Here is a 20,615-nt window from a genome sequence, read left to right as displayed (position 1 = left end):
TTCGATATTCAGGAACCGGTGTCAAAAAACTCTTAATTCCATTAATATAATTTACAAAGGCGCTGATAATTGAATACATTTTTCACAAAGTTCCTTTCAGCATTTCAGCATTATATTATGTAAGAGTTTTCTGCTGAAAATTTGAAAAATCAGCGCATTTTAGCGCATTCAACTCGTTTCTCACATATTGGAAGCACTTTCAGCGCATTTTTAACGAAATATTGCGCTGAATCGGCGCTGGCATCTCAACTTGGGGTTGAAGATGAACTATATGGACATTTCAAAGTGACATTGCCCGCTTTTTTTTTCAAACTTTTGCTCACTTTTTAGTAACTTGCATTCCAGTTCAACTCGAACACAAAATTGTTATACTGCTACTGATGAGACCAGTCTGAGCTACTAAATTGTTGAAAGTGAGAGAAATAAGGAAAAAAGAAACAACAAATTATGTGTAAACTCAACAAACTTGATTTTCAAAGCTTTGTGAACGGTCTCGTCTTTTGTATGATCTCAACATTGTATAATTGAACAAAAATGGGCCAGATGTATTAGTTTACAAGCTGTGATTACGTTGGCGAGTTGATTCGATGCAAGCCTTTACATTTGAAAATTGTAAACAAATATTTTCAGTCACGCGGCATCCAGCTTTTTTATGAAACAGCAGACCACATAAAGATGACCTTTAGAATATATTGCATGCTTTCAACAATCCTGTTTCTGTCAATTGACAGCCAAAGTCCGTGTTATCAACAACAACTTCGTATTATTTTCGAGGTTGCAAAATACGATGACGCAGGTTTTTGTTTTTTTTTTCGTTTTCTTGGAGGAAAAAAGAATCAAAATGCATTTAAATTGGTAGAAAGATAGATTTCGAAAAAAGGAAAATTAATAGTTTTTGGTTAATGACCAAATATTTGTAAACTTTATTAACATTGCGGTCAAATACACACGATTTTCAGGCTTTTCCTGGGAATATTCTGCGTTTCCCGGTAACCACACTATGGTTTGTTTATGTAAGGTTGTAACAGTGGCTGGCTGTGTGTTTGTGTGCCGGTGTGCAAGGATGCGAGTGTGCGTGCGTGTTTTCAATTGCCTTTCAATCTTTTCGGTTGCTTTTAAATCATTTCAGTTCGTTATTGTTACATTAGGAATCTGGCATAACTTTGTTTTTGAAAATGACCCTGGGTCCGAAAAAGACGCAATATCAACAGATTTTATTTAAAACCAAAATGCCGCAAATGATTATTAAATTATGTTTTTAACAAACATTATTTTAGGAACTACTGACACTGTGTTCGTTCGCTTCTTTGACAAAGACGAATTTGTGCAACCATTCAACAAACAAAACAGTAGTCGATCTCTCAAACCTCTGCAAAATTATTCCGCTGATTTTGTTTTTGATCACATGAATACAAGTGGGCCGTGGGGTTTAGACAAGTTTGCCGTGGGTCCTGGTTCGATACCGGGTGGCAAGAATTTCGACAATTTGAAGTTGAAAAATATTTGGATACAAGATGGCAAAATAACCAGAGTTTACGATTGCGACTGTCGAGTGGGCCAGAACTCAGATAGAAGTTGGGTGTATCCAGATTACATAAAAAGCTTCACGGAAATAGTGAGTACTGAATTTTCGGAAGCGAAAATTGGGTTGACTCCCAGGATGAAGTCTGCGACCCAAAATAGTCATCGGCCAGACCGACTTGGGTCGCAGACAGTGGGGCTGCAGACCCACCATACCTATAAATAAATATCGACCAGAACGATCAGACTTTGGCAACCATTTCCAGACCACTGGTCAAACTGAACATACGCACGGCCAGACCGTTGTTGAGACCGTTGACCAGACGGATCAGACAATAAGCCACACCACGGTTCAGACCATTGGCCAGACCGTTGTCCAGATCTTCGTTTAGATCAATGGCCAGACAAAACAAACCCTCAGCCAGACTATTGGTCAGACCCACTTAAACGTGCAGAAGAATCCAATAAAATTCATGATTTAGTCGTTTCACTTTTTTAACGATTAATGCAAATGAGTTTTGAAAAAAATTACTGTAGAAAACCATTGATTTGAACTCAAATACGATTTCCAGATGTTGGTTGGGTGAAGTAGTCCAATCATCTAGAAGTAGATGTTGGATATCAACGATTGGCGATTATTTTGAAAAACTTCCAATGCAGCACACATTTATACAATTTACAGGGGACCGGCTCTTCATTTGGCTGGACTTCTCAGGATTGAAATTGGTCTTTGGCCAGACCGAACAAACCAAAAACTGCCATCGGCCAGACAGAAGGCGCAACCGAAATTTTTCCAGACCGTTATTCTGGTCGCATCCCCCCACCCCCTGTCCACGACCCAAGTCGGTCTGGCCGATGCCTGTCTTGGTTTGCGAAACTCATCCTGGGCTATAAACGAAACTGTATCTTTCCCGCTTTTAACTCACATTTAACACAACTGGCTGCAGAGACCAGACCTAGATTCCTTTATAAAAATCGAAACTTTATCAAACAACGGCGTAAAAGATTTTCGAAGGAAACCTATTGTATATATATATATATATATATATATATATATATATATATATATATATATATATATAGATATATATATATATACCAGGGCAACTTAAATTCGACTATGAAAATATGATTTTACTTTACAATCGTAGCACAGGTCGAGGTCTGGGCATTGGTGTTGGTATCAACAGAGGCAGTTTTGAGCGCATACTATTCTGATCAGAAAAGTTATCAAGCGCAATTAGGTCTAATCAGCAACTTTTTAAATTGCTGTTTTTCATTTTTTTCTTATTAATGAAAGATCTTGGCACTGCCAAAAGGAAACAAAACGGTAGAATTCGGATCAGAATCATCTGAATTGTTGGTTAACAGAACCCAACGGTCCAGCTGATAGCAAATACCGTTCCCCTTTACAAGACTTTGACTAAGTGTAGATAAGGACGTTTTTATGGAAAGGTGTATAACTTGATCTATCTATCGAGTCAGAAACATGCAAGAATTGTTTACTAAATAAGTTACTTTCTCGACACTTAGATTTCGTTTTCATTCGCAATACTCTTTGGATTGGCTTTTCCTAGTTTTGGATTTTTACTGAAATCATTGATTTTTATGAATTAATGAGTTATAGTGAGTTATAGTTTAATTACTAATAGTTATAGAATTAATGAGTTTTTTTAACCATTCTCTGATCCCAGTATTTCGAGCGCACTTTAATCTGATCATAGTCAATTTCAAACGCACTTGACTCTGATCAGAGGTTTTTTGAGCGCGCATTAGTCTAATAAGGAGTGACTTTTGGCGCAAGATAGTCTAGTCATAGGATGATTTTGAGCACACTTCGTGCGCACGAAGAATTTCGGGCACAGGATAGTCTGATCAGATGCCACTTTTGTCAGCGACAGTCAGATCAGTGTTGATATCTGTTTGAACCTCGACCTGGGAACTTCTGTTCAAAAGATGTTTATATAGGGCAAGTTTAAAAATAGAATAATTATTAAGAAAATTGAAAAGTTTCGTATTAAAATACAGAGAGGTTTTTTTCAGAGTCACACGTAGAAATATACCATTACTGCATCTGTTGTTTTCGACATATCTTTCTTTATCGACTTGTCTTAACGACTGGGGATAATCTAAGCATGTTAAGCATTATAAATCAAATAAATGAACAATTTGTCCCTTAATCCGCAAAGTTATCATCGAACGTTATTTAAATTTTGTCAACTGATAATAATCGATAGGAGCAAGACCATACGTAAACTGAACAATTCATCGACAAATTTCTGTTTTCCAGCTGACGTTTAAAAAACTTTTTCCGATAGTTTTAATATGAACCACATTGGACAACCACATTGTTATTCTCCAAAAACAACATTCCTTGAATCACCGTATATTGCTCTTCGTAATATTAGAGTACCGCATTTTGCATTTTGTGTGTGTTTGTGTGTGTGTGTGTGTGTGTGTGTGTTAGAAACAACTGAAATACGCAGGACAACAAACCAAAAACGCGGGTGGTAATGAATAGGTTGATATCGTGTTTTGATAGTCAATGAAATAAACTTGTATAAGAGTCAATGATCAAAAAACTTATAGTTCTGATAGTCAATATTCAACATCAATCATATATTGTTTTCATGTTTTTAAGCAACAAACGCAAATTTTGCTAAAGACAATGCTGAAAAATAACGGAAGGAGATTTTTCAAGTTAACTCTACTTTTGAGTCCTCTAATTTTAGTTCAAATTTTGGTCAATTTTAGGTCATAAGTCCTTTTTAGGTCTTTTAAATCAGCCTTTAAAAGACTGCTCTACCGAATAGAGAAATGATAATCCGTTCACTAAATATGTAATTGCCGGCAGAACTAATTCAAAGAACGTTCAGTGAAGCCTGTGAAAAATTGGCAGAGACCAGCACATAATACGAACGTTAAATTTTGTGTTTTGTTTAGAAATTGAAAGAAAAGTAAATTTTGCGATTAATTGAGTTGTTTTTTCGTTGATGTCCAATCCAAACCTGAAAAACCGGACTTTAAATTCATTTAAAATGTCATTGCTGATTGAAGATACTCGCAGAACCATTTGTCAGCAGAACATTTGAACGTGCTGTGTAATAATTTGCATATGGTTTGGCGAATCACGATAATCATAAACTCTCTCAATAAACGTCTGCGTCCGTCTAAATTTCATGGAAAACGTGGTTAAGAATCATTCTGCAGGCATTATATGGTGTTTTTTTGTGAAATTTCAGCGCAAAAAACTTACAATAAAGTGCTCTGAAATGCGCTAAAAAGAGCTACGACTTCAATAGAAATGCTTTGAATTTCAAACAATTTTGGCTTGACTGAGCTTCGCACCCTTCTCTCCTGTGTCGTGGCCGTAGCTTAATCAACTACGTCATTGATTTATTTTGAATTCTGATTTATTTTGAATTTTTTTGGAAACTTTTGTCATATGAATAGAAACAAGGTACGAAAATCGCAGAAATTTCAGCTCAATTCTTACGTAATTTTTGTTACGTATGAGAAGAAATTAGACAAAGAAGGCCTGTCAAATTTTGAGCACGACTCATTTAAAATAACCCATTTCAGCGAATTATTATGAGAAGATTATGTGCTGGATGATGTCAGGATCTTTGGAGCCCAATTTTTGCAATATGTTCAGATAACACCTCTTCAAAAAATTAATTATGCAAGTCAGGAGTTAATTCATTGGTGATGGTTATCTTGCGAAATCTTGCAAGACTAAGGGATATCTTACAAGATCTTGCAAGATGATGTTTATCTTGCTAGATTGCGCCAGATGATGGCTGTCTAACACGGTGGTTGTCCTGCAAGAACTTACAAGACGTATATTTAATTTGCAAGAATCTTCAAGTTCGTTCAAGTCTAGCTCTACCCTCAATGGAGGCAATAGACACATTATTGCTCGTTTAGCGCAGAGTTTCCCAAATACACTTGAGGCAGATTTAGGAGATAATTAGCAAACAAAATTACAATAGATATGTGTATTTTATAAAAGTAGATCCAGTTCAGTCAACCAGGACCAAATTTTTGAGGATCATTTGCTCAATACAAAGAGATGTAGCTGAAACTTTCAAACTGTTGAGATACTTTCTTTATGTCTGAACATTAAATCATTTCATTTATGTTTCCTAAAAATGAAAAGAGGTGATATTAATACTTGTTGCTATCATTTATTCACACTTTTCCGCACTACAGACTGCCTTTTTGGAAAATAATAAACATTGTTTTTCAATATGTGTTCTAGTTTTTAATTATGCACAGAAGAACTGATTTTATATTGTTTTTGTAACTCTTGATCATAATGAAAACAATGGTGGGAATACACCTTCGAGTCTCATTCTGACCCTTTTCGATTGCGTTCCTTTTTTTGCATAATTCTAGCAAGACGATGGATATCTTAAAAGATTTTATCGGTTGGGGATTTTAACCCTGCGTCAAGCCCCAGGTTCTTCGATTACCTCTTGTTTTTTAACCCTTTTTCTTGCTCATGGATTGTTCTTGATTTTTTTTTATTTTTAAGGACATAGTGGTTGTCTGCAGTACTTCTAGCTGATATGAACTGATCAAATTTAGACAATTGTTTTGAAAGGTATAGCGATTATGCGGCAAATTATTTTAACGACTGAAACCTGAAGCATAAAAACTGAAGAAAAAAAGGAAAAGGCTCGACCAGAAAGGGATAACGGCTTTGAATGTTTGCTTGTATAGTTTAGGTTGACGTTTTTTTTTATTTTTTTTTAAATTAGTTTTTTTCTGGACAGAGATAAACTTTTCATAGCATTGGATAGATGATAAGTTTTAACGCTAGAACAGAAAATATTAAGTCTCCATGTATTTTGAAAGCTTTGAGTGTTTAAAAAAGAAAAAACAACAATAGTGGTATAGAAATCGGTTTATTTTCTCTGACCTCTCTTCTGCGTGATAGACCCGTAGCTCTGAATAGCCTCGCTGACAATCAGAACATAACAGCTGCACATTACACAGTTGCAATTTTACTGGGGTCGAAGAAAAATTATAAATAAATTTATGATAAGCGGTGAAAAGTCGTTTTTTTTCACTTCGCATTCCGTACATAGTTTCGCGGTGAAATTCATTTTAAATTTAAATCAAATTCGTCTACTTTCTGTGAAACATTCGCGTTGAATTTTTGTAAAATTAGTGGTGAAATTAGTAATTTTAGCGGTGAAATGTGGTTACTTTTTGTAAGTTCGCCGCTCACTCTAGTGAAATTAAACAATTATTCGCGGGTAAATTTTTCGAGCGTTTTTAATAAATATGTCTTAACTCCGTTGGACAAAAACAATTCGGAGAGTTCTCTAAGCAGTGAACTGATGTAATTTCACTACTAAGTTAAGCGGTGAATTTATTCAATTTCACTGCATGCACTGAAGATCTCAAACATTTTCAACACTTTTTTTTCCAAACGGTGAATTTGTGTAATTTCATCATTCACCGCATTCAGTGCTTTTCTCACTTAGTGGGCACTTTTTTTTCAGAGCGGTGAATTTATGCACTTTCACCACTCGAGTCGAGGTGTCACCGCCATTCAACGGAAAATTAAGTAAGATAACCGATGAATGTGAAAAATTTTGTAAGATAAACGCTGAATGCCACGAAATTACATAAATCAGGCGGTAAAAACACATTATCGCCTGGTAGCGGTGAAAATACGTAATTTCATCGCCGAATTTAGCGGTGAAATTACATAATATCACCGCTTAGCGTAGGGATGAAATAACAACGCTTCAAAATGTTTTTTGTCCAACAAAGTTAGGATACATTTATTAAAAAGCGCACGGAAAATTTACCCACAATCAATCAGATATCTTTTTAAAACTTTTTAAGCGGTGAAGTTATGTAAGTATATAGATTAAAAAAAATCACCACATGTCACCGCTGAAAATTGTATTTTCACCGATAATTTTACAAATATTTGATTTAAAGTTTGATTTAAATTCAAAACGAATTTGATAGAATTTCACCGCATTCAACGGCATTTCACCGCAAAATTATGAACAAAATTTGTGGTGAAAAAAACAACTATTCACCGCTTATCTTACGTTTTTTTCCCGATTTTTCCTCGACCCGGGCACTACCAAGTTTTTTTTCACTACATTCACAGCCTTATTTATGTACTTTCACCGCTTATCTTACGAAATTTCCCGCATTTATCGCTTATCTTACATAATTTTGCGTTGAATGGAGGTGACACCTCGACCCGGGTATTGACAATGTCTGATATGAACGAAGTGGTCATGCAAAAATACAAAAATTTATGTGAGCCATGTTCATGTTCATAAACCTTTCAGAATGTCTGGCCGAAAAATTGTCCTGGTCAGAGCCATTCTGTTATTGGGATTGAAGACAAATGCTATGAGTACGTAAAAGAAGCTGAACTTTTCAACGTTGCCAGGGAATTATGTATGGAAAGGTAAGAAATTCACCGAGTGATTACGTTCTCTATTGAAGATAAAATAAAAATTTGAGATTTATTTCAGGCCCGGATACAAAGGCCGGCTTATTGACCCTGCGACGTCCAAGGAAAACATTGGAAGAATAATGAAACATTTTCATCTCAGCAACGGTATGAACCTCATTCTGTCAGTAGAGAAATCACTGTTAACAAAATTTTCACTGAGAACTTATAAAAAAAATTTCGAACGACAAGGAATATATAAACGTGCTAGTGAAAATCAGTTACCCGGGTCGAATTTTTCCGCCCAAAATGACGTAAGAGTGGGGCTGCAATGGGATGATTTTTAAGGAAAATGCAGCTCAAAACTCTACCTCTTTTTGGGCTGCATTGGGCTTCCAAAGGGGGTAAAATGGTGTAAGAGTGAGGGGGTAAAAGACAAATTAACCCCCCACTCTTAAACCTTTTTGGTCTGTCAAGCAGGGTAAAACGGTGTAAGAGTTCGGGGGCAGCTCAACTCTCATATCATTTTACCCCCTCAGAACAAATTACCCCCACACTCTTACATCAATTTACCCCCCATAGACGAATTACCCCCCCCCCCCACTCTTACAACAAAATGGGAGGTTTTTAGGGACATTCGATCCGGGTATTACATTGTAGCAGACTGTAGTATGATAATGTTTCACTCATTTGATTTCATTTTAAGGTAAGGCTTGTTGTCACTGTCTATTTAACAGTGATACATACGGGTCCGCTACTTTTATTTATACTTGATGTTTCTTTTCCGCATGATATCTTTTGGATGTCTATCAGAAAACGAAATCGAAATTAAGCTCTTTAATTTTTGCCAATTAAATAACAGATAAAAGTTAAAAATTTATAAACAACAAAAATATTTTGAATGGAGGCCAGCGTATTCAAAGGAGCGCCAATTTAAAAAGCGCTAGCTTTTTATCGATGAGATCTAAATTACGATTCAGTTGTTTCAAGTTTTGGCATAGTAGCTTACAGAAATTAGCACTTGTAGAACTAAAATATATCCAGAAAGTCACAATATGTAATAAGAAGACATTATGTGATCAGAAGATTCAAAACTCAATACCCAAATGATTTTAACAAGGATAATTGGTAAAATCGTGCATTAAAACATACTCAGGTCAAAAAATTGCATTGAAAATGTGCAGTGTAGCAAGGTGTTTTGAAAAAATAATCACAACAGAGAAAAATTTGATGTAGCCTAAAACGTTTTTCGACAATATCCGACTGAATTTATTCTGCAAATTTACTGACCTTATTAAAGACAGCACTCTAAGCATCCCTGATGCAATCTTTTTAAGCTTAGGGTTCGTCTTCTGAAGCTCTTCCTCATTAAAAAGGTGTCTTTGGCTTTATAATTTTACGAAATTTGAAATATCTTTTTTTATATTTGTAAAAAGCTCGCCAAACATTCAGTCAATTTGTTAGAAACTCGCCAAGCATTTAATCATTGTCTTATATGAGTTGATATGTATCCTACCAATAAATTATATAAACGAGCTGCTTGAATTTTACAATTAGAAGTGTTAGATTTGTATATTAGAAGTCGTAAGTGGTGCCCAGATCACAAATTACGCAATGAAAAACTGAAAACTTCATAAATCCCCACCTTTAGATTTCGCTTAAGTATTGGAACTCGGTCGAATGGAAAGTGTTTTGAAAAACAGTGCTTGAACTAAATATCCTATGGAATGTCTTTAACTCAACTTTAGAAAATAGCTTGTTTTTAGCTTGACCTCAATTGTCATAATCAGTTTGTGGTAAAATAAATCAAATCAATCTGAACTTACGCTAAAAACAAATGTTCATGATCAACTTTTGCTGGGCACATAGATGAGTTGGATTTATTGTCAAATTATGAGTCGAGTAAACAACTCTTACTGTGTCTATATCTTTGCAGTGAAACTTTTTGTGCAAACTTATTGCCCACTTTTAATTATAAGGCAGTCGGCATCCACGCTCTTTCATCTCAGCAACCACTAATCATTCAGTGATCAATTTTTTGAAAGCTGAGAACTCCTTGTTTTGGAAAGGAGAGAATCAGAAAATTGGCACATTTATATAGTGGCTAATAGAAAGAAGACCAAAGAACTCATCTACAAAATCAGTTTACATGGCAATTTAGTCCAGCTAAAATAACTGCTTTGTCAGATTTGCAATCTTTGTCATTTTTGGCATTTTTCTAACTGTGTTTCACGTTTGATTGCTCTGGAGCAATGCTGCTTAGCAGTGCGCTGTTTCCATTTCAGTATATAAGCGAGGTAATTTAAAAAAGTGTTTTTTCCGATTTCGCATAAAAATTTGCAGATTTATGAAAAACTTTTGCTCCTCGCATAAAGAGACCGAGCGATCTGAATCGATGAGTTTTTCTTAGCCGAACTATTGAAAGGCTATTTGTTGACACATGAAATGTTCTTGCTCGACCCAGGATCCTCATGAAAAAAAAATACAAATCTTTTGAGAAAAACATTTCTCGATTTTAGGTAGGAAGCTCGACTGTGAAATATTAGCGGGTAAAGGCCATACTCTTTAGAGTAATTTAGTCATTTTTTTAAGTCGGGATCTAATCCTGGGTCTTATTTTCATACTTCAGGAACGGATAATTTCCTGGTAAGGTGTTAACTATATGATAAGAACCGTGAAGAGTTAAGAAGGACTTTGCAAGAATTCCATCTGCTATGAATGCATTCAATTGACTTTTATATAAGCAGTCATATTAATTTGCTGTTAGGCTTTCAATAAGTTTTCTAATACAAACTTGCAATTCCAAGTAATATTGAGAACGACATTATGATGGATGAAGCAATTTAAAACGGCAATTTTCCTGCCGTAGAGTTTTTGAAATGTGTTAGCAAATTTCCCACATTTTACGCTAGGATTGTCGCCCTAGATTTTTTTATACGACTAATTCTTTTAAGAATACGGAGAACGCGTTGAAAATAAATAGTTTATCTCAATTCACCGCATTCACCGCAACAGGATATAAGAAGTACGCGGTGAATTTTTTTTCACCGCATTCCTCGCAATTCTTACAAATATTCACCGCCAAACCTCTACTCGGCTGATAACACCTGTAATGAAATTTTTTCAGCAACTACTTTCTATCTCAATTCTTTAGAAACGTTTTTGTGGCTGGGCTTTGGAAAAGTGGACCTCAAACTGGGTAAACTGAAGATAATTAACGGCTGGGTAGACATGCAAACATTTCAACCATTCAGTATGGAGAAAAATGGATGGAAAACGGGACAGCCGACCAACAGGTCCAACGAAATGTGTGGATGTGCAAAAACTGAAGATATGGGACTTTTGCATGACTGTTACTGCAGTTATAAGGCAGTTGTGATATGTGAAAACTCTGCATATATTCACAGCTGAGCTAATCAAGAGGCCAGGGTAATACATAAACGCTAATTTTAGTTCAGTTTCAGTTTGGCTTGACAAAATAAATAAATTTTCTTGATGATCATATTCTTTGACTTTTGAGCACTCAATCCAAGTCTAGATTTCAGAGCTGAAAAATGCTATACCGGGTTATGAGACGTCAACGCTAAAATCACTAATATAACTAAAATCACTAAAACAAAAAAGTATAAGAATTGCGATAAATGTGGTGAAAAGATGTAAGAGTTGCAATTTTTAGTGTTGATGCAGTGAAGGCAGTGAAAAGATAGAATTCACCGCTAAAAATCACAAATCTTACAAAAATTAAACGCTAAATTTGCCAATATGTTTATCACGCAAAAAATTGCAAAAGGATGCAAGAATAGCAGAAAATGGTATGAGAGCGATGGAAAGAAAACTCAACGGTTAAAAGAGCAATCCTTATATAGTTTCACCGCTATGTTACCCAGGTCGAGGTTTGGCGGTGAATTTTCGTAAGAAATGCGGTGAAATGCGGTGAAAAAAATAATTTTCACCGCGTATTTCTTGCATCTTTTTGCTGTGAATGTGGTTAATCGAGGTGAAATATTTATTTCCACCGCGTTCACAGTATTCTGACAAAAAGAATCGTCACTACAGGGGTTCTTACCTCTGCATGCCTCCAACAGCTTAGTCCACTGCGCCAACTGTCACTAGATTCATTGATATTTCTTGTGATTTTAAATCAGATTGAATAAACGTTGGGAAGCAAATGTGGTGAATTTTTGTAAGAAATGCGGCGAATTTTGCGGTGATTTTTTGCAAGAAATGCGGTGAAACGCGGTGAACTTTTTTTCACCGCATTCACCGCTTTCACCGCATTCCTTACATTAATTTGCCGCAGAAGTCGATGCGGTGAATTTTTGTAAGAAATCCAGTGAATTTTGCGGTAAGCTTTTGCAGGAATGCGGTCGAATGCTGTAAAGTATTTATTTTCACAACATTCACCACAATCACCGCAATCACCGGTTAACACAATTTTCTATCAGTTCAAACCCCGGGTTGACCACCATAAACCTTTTTCGCAACCATATCCAAGCCACATGTGGAGTTTATGGTAACTTGGAAACCCTATAGCTGACAATGGAAAAAAACAACATCGCTCAAAACATCGCTCATATATGTTTCTCGGATATGGTTCAGAAAAATGGTCAACCCCGGACCTTTAATCAAACTTGGAATAATTCGATGTGAATGCGTTACAAGCATCAAAAGATTTATTGCTTTTCCAGGAAAACTCACTGACACGCGCCCATAGCTGCAGTAGTGGTCGGGTAGCAAAGGTCGTTTTTTTAAGCAACTCCTACAAATAGTCACATCTTTCTATGCAGCTTTTTAAGTCGTTTAAACAACTTAAAAAGTTGCGTATAATGGCTGGATAGTTGTAGGAATTGCCGTTTCAAGCGCTGAATGCGGAATGAAATATTTCACCGCTAAAGTCCTCGTACAAAAAATCAAAACAAAAGTCATTGCTGAATTTTTCTTAATTTTCTGCGAAATCTCGCAGGTTGAGATCTGAAACCGAATGTGCCTCTCTGTAGGCTAAATTGGACACAAAAGGCGGGGGGGTGGTAGCGTTCAAAATTAGACGGTCTGGATACATGAACGCATGAAAGTCCGGACATAGGTAACTTTGATTGAATTGGAGATTTTTAACACTCAGAAAGTGATGAAAAATTTCACCTCTCGAAGTCGTACTTACTGCTTTTAGATGTGAAATTTTAACTTTTGTCCTTTTCTAACTGGCGTGAAAAAAACTTTCAATGCTGAATACCAATAATCTTAAAAACACTGAAGATATATTTTGTTATAAATCGGAGCAAATATCACTTGGATTAAGGGAACAGCGTGAGCCGTGGCAAATTGGATGTGACTGATCAGGAATCAAACAGAATTTCTAACGAGGGTGATGGAATATTGGGGTCTATTCTGTTCCCCCCTCCCCGTGTTTTTATGACCCCCAGAGTTACAAATTGCATATTTTTATATAGCAAGCTACCATGTCAGAAAAAAGCACGTGCGCCTGGGGATCAAAAAAGATTTATGCTCACAAAGCTGGGGGGGGGGGGTGAGAATAGATCCGAATGTTGTTTCACAATCTTCTGCAGAATGAAACCGTTTCATTTTGCAATTACACACAGTTTCATGTCTTTATTTGCAAAAGAATAAGCATGAAAGGAATGATGATAAAATCATAGTAGAATAGAGACAAAATAAATCCACCTTCAAGTTTACCTTCTCGAAACCCACCTGCTCGAAACCCACCTTCAAGTTTACCTTTTACCCATAGTGAAAAAAAGTAGTAACAAAAATAACGTTTATCAGCTTACTGTTTACAAGGGCCCAAAAACTTGCTATCTGGGTATCGAGCAAACCGATTTTAAAATGGTTTATTAGTTTGCCGCTGATACAGTGTTTCATAGCTGATATCTTCTTCCTTTAGCTCATCTAAGAGCAAATAAATAAAAAACATAGCAGGACAAGTCCTGACGTACAATTCAAAGAATTTTCATTGACAAAACAAGAAAACTAGAACTAGAAGGGACTATGAGTGAATTGAGAAAATCATTTCTAAAAAAATCAGACAAAAAACAAAAAAAAAACAGAAAATTAATATCAAAACGCCGCTAGCGAGAACAAAAAACCACTAACGAGAAATGTCAATCTGATTCTCACAAAAAACTAGGCCAATAATGAACTATGAATGGAGTGGGAAACCATTTGGAGAAAAATCCGATAAATAAATCGAAAAAAACAGTAAACATGAAAGTGAAATTGCCGCATGTGAACAAAAAACCACTAGCGAGAAGGCGAAATTTTGTTCAAACACCATTTTCTCACTCTACTTTAAAATTAGAGCGGAAAAATTTCACGCCGCAAAACCACTCGCTTTTTCGCTCCATTTCCTGTTTCGGCGTGACCAAAATCACTACTTCAATTTGACTTCTAAAATCATGAAAATGTGTGAACAGGTCTTAAAAAAGACAGCGCCCCAAAACAATTCAAATTCTTTGAATTGTAAAATTTCTTTGAATTGTAAAAATGTTCAATGGGATAGCTTATTAGAGCATTCTTTTTCTGGTTAGCAAAGCTATAATACATTGACGATTCAAAAACGTGAAAAATATGCGGTTTCAGTGAGATATTAGTTTAATACTTTGACGATGAAGGAAAATCAACTCAAAATATAATCAACCCACAATGCGAAGTCAAAACTACTGCATCAATGTCGCGAGAAAGTTTACATGGAACGATTGTGGAACTCTCCGTCACATTCCTCACTAAGTGAAATCTTCAGGCCGAAGTGAAGTCTGGTCAAACTATCTTCAGGCGCATTCGTGCGGATCGCGAGCTCAGATTACATATACGAGAAATTATTCGAAAGTCTGATTGATGCAGATTTTAAACGCTTTATATTCGTTTCGTAGATAGTTTCTTATGCAACATAGTGGGAGCAAAGACTTCTTCCCGTGCTGAGAATTTTGTCGGATTCAAACATAAGAAATCGCCCGTTTCCGTCGCTTTTACATAGCCAAAACCGATCAAAGCCCTTACATTTTTTCTTCGGTTTCGTCGGTTTTCACCTATTTTAAACAAAAGAAGCGCCGGTTTTTATCTCTTTTAAAACGTAAGAATCGTCGGTTTTTGTCCTTTTTTGAACTACAGAAGCGACGATTTTCCTCGGTTTAAAAACGTACGAAACGTCGGTTTTCTTCGGTTTAAAACATAAGAAACGTCGGATTTCATCGGTTCTAAACCTAAGAAGCGTCTGATTTCATCGATTTCAAACTTACGAAGCGTCGGTTTCCGTCGGTGTTCTAACTAAGAAGTGTCAGTTTTCTTCGCTCTAAAACTGAAGAAAGCGTCGGTTTCCGTCGCTTTAAGACGCGTCGGTTTTCACGCACACATACACACCCAGGTCGAGGTGGCCATGTAGAGGTGGCATCTGATCCGAAAATTTTCGAGAGCACACATGTTCGCGGTGCGCTCGAATTACATAGTCTGGAAAAGGCTTTGACCGTACTTCAGTCTGGACAATGGTGTCGAACTTTTCTGATCAGAGGTCACATTTTTCTGGGACGGTCTGATCAGAGTCAATTTCGAGCGCGACCTCAACCTCTTTACATACATACATAAAGACATACATGCAATACATACATATATACATACATGCAAACATACGTCCTGAGTGTAGGTCCCAGTTTTATGTCCAAACAACAGATTGTATGGCGTGAGGAGTAATCACTGACCTATTTATAATTGGTCTGGAAGAATTTTTTTGTCAGGAATTTGACTGAAAATAAGCCTGGGAGGTCTGGACATAGATCTCGTAGGTCTGTCTGATCATGATTCTGTGTTTTGTCTGGACATAAGTCTGGCAATTCTGGCCCTTGTTCATAAATTTGTCTGTGAATAAGTCTGATAAGTCCGATCATAGGCCCAGAGACTTTTCATAGTCGCAACGCTTCTTATGTCGAAACTGATTTCGACAACAACCTTCAAAGCCGACGTTTCTTACAAGCAAAGCCGCTGAAACCGACAATTGCCGTGAATCCGACGTTCTTTTCGACAATACCGACGATTTTGACAAAACCGACAAATGCCGTCAAAAACCGACGCTTCTTACAAGCAAAACCAATGAAACCGACAAAAGCCGACAAAAACGGACGCTTTGTACTTCGATTTCGTCGGTCTCTCTCAAACCGGGTTCTGAAGCACGAATAAGAGTCCAATTAGAAGCTATCATAAGTGCATAAGGAACATCATTTCTCATTGTTGCCTAATGTACAAATTAGAGGCATACTGGTTTAATGGAGCTGCCGCAATGTCCGGAAAGCAGCCTAAAACACCAAAAAATATTAGAAAAAAATACTATTATATTTTTTAATAACAGTACAACCTACGTGAAAAACCATTAGCACCGTTTATTATCCATCCCAGCAACTGTCAACGAAATGTTATAATTGAATTTCAGTTGTGTGGGTTTTGTGTGATCTAAGGTCACATTTGACCCGGTCTGTCTGATCAGGAAGTGGTCTCGAAAACCCTTAAAAGCGCGATGTCATTTCGATCTGGACCTCAACCTACCAATCACAACAATTCTTTTTAGAGGAAATCAAATTGAAAATACAATTACAAGAAATTTTTTGTTCTCAATTGGGATTCGCTCACAATCATCAGGTAAAATAAATAGATTTTCCTTTCCGCGTTAAAAATGTGAGCTAAAGAATGTAAAAAGGGAAAGTTATTTCGTGATTTCTGCGTTAAACCTAAATCTGATATAAAGATGATTCTGACAAATAAGTTGGGCTCATGGTGATGGACTAAACTGTGGGAACTCTTCACAAAAAAAGTTGGTTTATCATTTCCATTAACGTACTTTGTATGATTCGGTAGGCTTTCTACGCTGATTGATGTAGAAAAAAATTGATCAGTGAAAACTTAATGGAGAAAACGCCGACATTCAAATGAGCACATTGATGCTCAATTGCACGTTTTTGGAGTTTTTGAACGTTCGCTTTTTTCAGCTTTATGGGACAGACTATAGCTGATCTGCAATTTTTCATTTAATCTCTCGATTGCCAATTGTCATGCTTAGACGCACGTCTTCGCCAGTGTTTCTAACACAGAAAAACTAAGCCTAGAGCAACAAAAGATAGAAATTCTAAAGAAAAATGTTCAATTAATTTGCGCACGAACTGAATTACGTCAACTTTAAGTGATTTTGCATCACAAACATGAATTGTTTATATTTAGATTGTTCACATGACATCTGGAAGAGACCTGGTAAACATATACGATGATTCACCACTTCCGTTTATTTTTCAAAGTCTCTTCAACTGACATTAAACATCATCTCTGAGTTAAATAATTCATTATTCTGCTTTTACTGCTTATTTATCAGCTGCTTGTCGAGAGTAAAGGAAAATTAAGATATAAGCACCGTTGAAACGAAATCAGTGTAGTAATATGTTTGTACTTATTTCTGTTTTCTTGTCATCAATCAACATAAAAGTATATTTAGTGGTTCCTGATAAAACGACATTTTCTATTGGTTTTGAAGAGCATTGTTCTTTTTGGCATATCTGCAACTCAATGATTTGATACCACCGTCTTATATTTGATTGGATCAACGTGAAGGGAAGAATGTCTTTGCAATAAATTTTCGACTCCGCTCATCCACATTTTTAGCTTAATTGTCCACCAAATGAGGAAGAGATAGAAAACTTTCAAAAATTCAAATATTGTTCTAAGGTTTTGTTGTAACAATAAAAAGATTGCTTCCCAATCAAATTAAAAACACTTAATAACAAAGTCAAATTAGCGTCAAAAATTTTGCTAAACAGAATATTTATTAAATCGCTGGAAAAAAACATGGGACCAATCCTTATAACAAGTAGACCAAAAAGGACAAAATTGGCGGAGTTCAAAATCAGAAAAACATAAGATATCAAAAGAAATCTTTAAAATGAATTATGGTCATTCATATAGCAATATAGAGATCTTTCTATATCCAGAAAATGTCAAACTTCTACAAAAACAAACGACAAAAATACAGACTGAAAAACGTATATCAAAAGTATTTTGCGAGAAAAGGGGTCGAAGTCGTTAAAACTTTCATCTACTCCGTAGAAGATAAGATATAATCAGTTGCACTGAAATGTAGTACTTGACCTCTGAATGATGAGACAAGGTTATAAGTTGTCAAAAAAAAGGAAATAGCGAAGTTAAAACAAATAATTTTGAAGACCTGAAAACATCAACAGCTATCAATTGAAAAAAATATATAAGAGTCCTTGAGAACTCTCCAAAGAGAGCCATGGTGATCTGTCATTTATGAAAAAATGTCTTGCGTCTGCAAAAAAGTTAATTACAGACAAAATTGAAAGTGACCAAAATTTTTTGAGAAAAACTGTTGTCACAGTCGTTAAAACGGCAAGCAATGCACTAAAAGAGTTAGATTGGTTCCATTCTGGCTTTCTCAAAAACCAATATTCTAATTTCTAACCGGCAAATGATGAGACTAGGTAACATGTAGACAAAAGAACAGCAGAGTGTAAAGTTACGTTCACGTATTCAAAATATTTGAATTCAACATCACGAAAAGTTTTTGCTATCAATTGAAATCAGTTAAAAGATTCTTTTGTTCACAAATAAGAAACCGCTAAGAACTGCAACTAACTACATTTTTGGACGACTAAAAAAAGAAAAAAAAGTAGTCAAAAACACTAAGTCCATTGAAGTCCGCTAAAAGACGGTGTCGAAACGGTTAAAACCATAATCTATCCGCTGAGAAAAGCGACAAGCTGAATTGCTTTTTTAAAATCACCAATTATGAAATATATGACTTGTCAACAATTTGACATGGCAAACAAAGGAAAGCAAAGATGGAAAAATGACCAAAATCAAAAATTTATTAAGAAAACTCGTAGTATCGAAGCCAAAAAAATGAAAAACCGCAATTAAAATTAATTCTGAACGCGTTATGAAGACCACTTCACTTGTATTTGCTGTCCTTCAGCAACAAGTTGACCAGAAAACGAGCCGAATAATCATTTGTTTATTTTCAAAACGATTATTTTTAATAGCAAAAACGATCACCATTTTTTGATTGAAAAAAAAACTATTGAGGTTTGCTTGAATTTTCACAGCAAACAGATTGGAGCTTTCACTGGAAAGCTTTGGTTTGAATTGTTGGGTTTTGTAACTAACATCAAACAAATCAAACAATGCAGAAGAAGTTTGAAATAGATAGCGATTGATTACAATCCGAACAATTTTTGAAATTTAAACAGCCACGGTTACAATGAAACTAGCCTAGCTGTTGCTTTTTGTCCATTAGGAACATTTAAGTAATTAAAATTTTTTGGATATAGATTAATTGACAAAAAAATCAAAACATCAAAAGTGAATGATGCCTTTTGTAAAATTATTTAGTTAAATTAGCAAGAATAATTCAAAAGCAGCCTCATAGTAAGAATAACAATTATTGGAGTCAAGGCATACAGTAAAATTCACGATCCAGACTTTGCCTTGTTGGTTTTGAAGATACACTGATCTTTATGAAAGGTTAATTTGACGAATTTAGAACAGGCTCTCGAAATTCTTGTGTAAGTTTTTTGTTTTCCTGTCATGATCTTATTGTAGTTCGAAACAATTGTAGTTAAAATCGCAAAAAATCAAAGTTAGTACTCATTAAAAACTTTCTTAGCCTGTTTATGTTTGAACGAACCGTACACCTTGTGAGCGTTCAAAAGGGCTCAGAGTCATAGGCGAGTTTTAATTCAAACCTTGATATGGTCTTAGTTATAATTTTGACTTTAAATTTAACAGACTTTTAAAAAAATGAGAACTCTGAAATATAAAAGTGCAATGGGAAAATATGAAATATCCAAGTCATGAGAAAATTTGACCTTGAAGTATCAAAGTGCTAACCCTCACATTCGAAAGCAATAAAACAAGCTGACAAAGAAAACTTCTAAAAGTTTTTTTAAGAATTTTTAGTTCGCGATGAGTCTGGATGCTGTTTCTGCGTTCTGACATTTCTTATGGGGGGTGTTCAAAGAAGGTCTAAAAATTATAGGTATTTTATTCTTTCTCTAGTGAATTTTGTTTTATTTATTTCAGAGAAAGAGAGTATTAATGACTAAGGCTTCCTATATTTCCCACTGAATTTGAGAAGAAACTAATTATCATATATCTCCGACTGGTTATTCCAGTTTTTATCTAACACAGTTCACAGAAAATAAACAAAAACAGTTGAAACACACAAAATCCAAATCTTGGAAGTTTGAGCACCTCCAACAGTAACTCGGATCCCATCCAGCACCAAAAGGATTTTGCAACACATTCTTTAGGCTGTCGAGAAATTATTGCATAGGGAAGCAACCACTATCATCAAACCATTTCCAGATTAAACAGATTAAAAGAGAAAAGAATAAAACTGACCTAATTGGAAAGACACAAAAGCTGTTCTGTATTTTCATTTCCAGGCCAAATAAATTGCTCCAAATAATTGTTCCCAGTTTTCCGGGACATATGACTGGAAAATTATGGAGGGAAAAGCAGGAAAAAATGTCAAAAATGTCAAAAAGGTTCATATAAAAAACTAAGAATTGAAATATTGTATTATATTGGTTGGGAAACTTTTATTTAGTAATTTTTGCCTTCAACAAGAAATTGAAAACTCTGGACTCGCAGATCC

At 35.6% G+C, this 20,615-nt stretch overlaps 1 protein-coding gene across 1 annotated transcript; it reads left to right on the top strand.

The window, feature by feature from the left end:
* The first annotated feature begins 669 nt into the window (after window positions 1–669).
* On the top strand, window positions 670–11,374 carry LOC142348487 (uncharacterized). The gene is made up of 5 exons (XM_075399862.1): window positions 670–796; window positions 1,278–1,615; window positions 7,848–7,969; window positions 8,037–8,122; window positions 11,109–11,374. Exons 1-5 carry the CDS (start codon window positions 676–678, stop codon window positions 11,363–11,365), a joined length of 924 nt encoding a protein of 307 aa, XP_075255977.1. The 5' UTR covers window positions 670–675; the 3' UTR covers window positions 11,366–11,374.
* The last annotated feature ends 9,241 nt before the right edge of the window (window positions 11,375–20,615 follow it).

The sequence above is a fragment of the Convolutriloba macropyga genome, chromosome 10 (genome assembly GCF_964194025.1).
Source record: "Convolutriloba macropyga chromosome 10, txConMacr16.3, whole genome shotgun sequence".
Lineage (NCBI taxonomy): Eukaryota > Metazoa > Xenacoelomorpha > Acoela > Convolutidae > Convolutriloba > Convolutriloba macropyga.
The sequence above is the reverse complement of the archived record's forward strand: the minus strand, read 5'-3'. Positions and strand labels throughout refer to the sequence as shown.

What these genes read in the sequence shown, in the direction of transcription:
- LOC142348487 (XM_075399862.1), top strand. Translation starts at nt 676, where the DNA reads ATGACCTTTAGAATATATTGCATGCTTTCAACAATCCTGTTTCTGTCA. An exon ending in TAAAAAGCTTCACGGAAATA is followed by an intron (nt 1,616 to 7,847) that starts GTGAGTACTGAA and finishes TAAACCTTTCAG; the next exon opens with AATGTCTGGCCGAAAAATTG. An exon ending in ACATTTTCATCTCAGCAACG is followed by an intron (nt 8,123 to 11,108) that starts GTATGAACCTCA and finishes TCAATTCTTTAG; the next exon opens with AAACGTTTTTGTGGCTGGGC.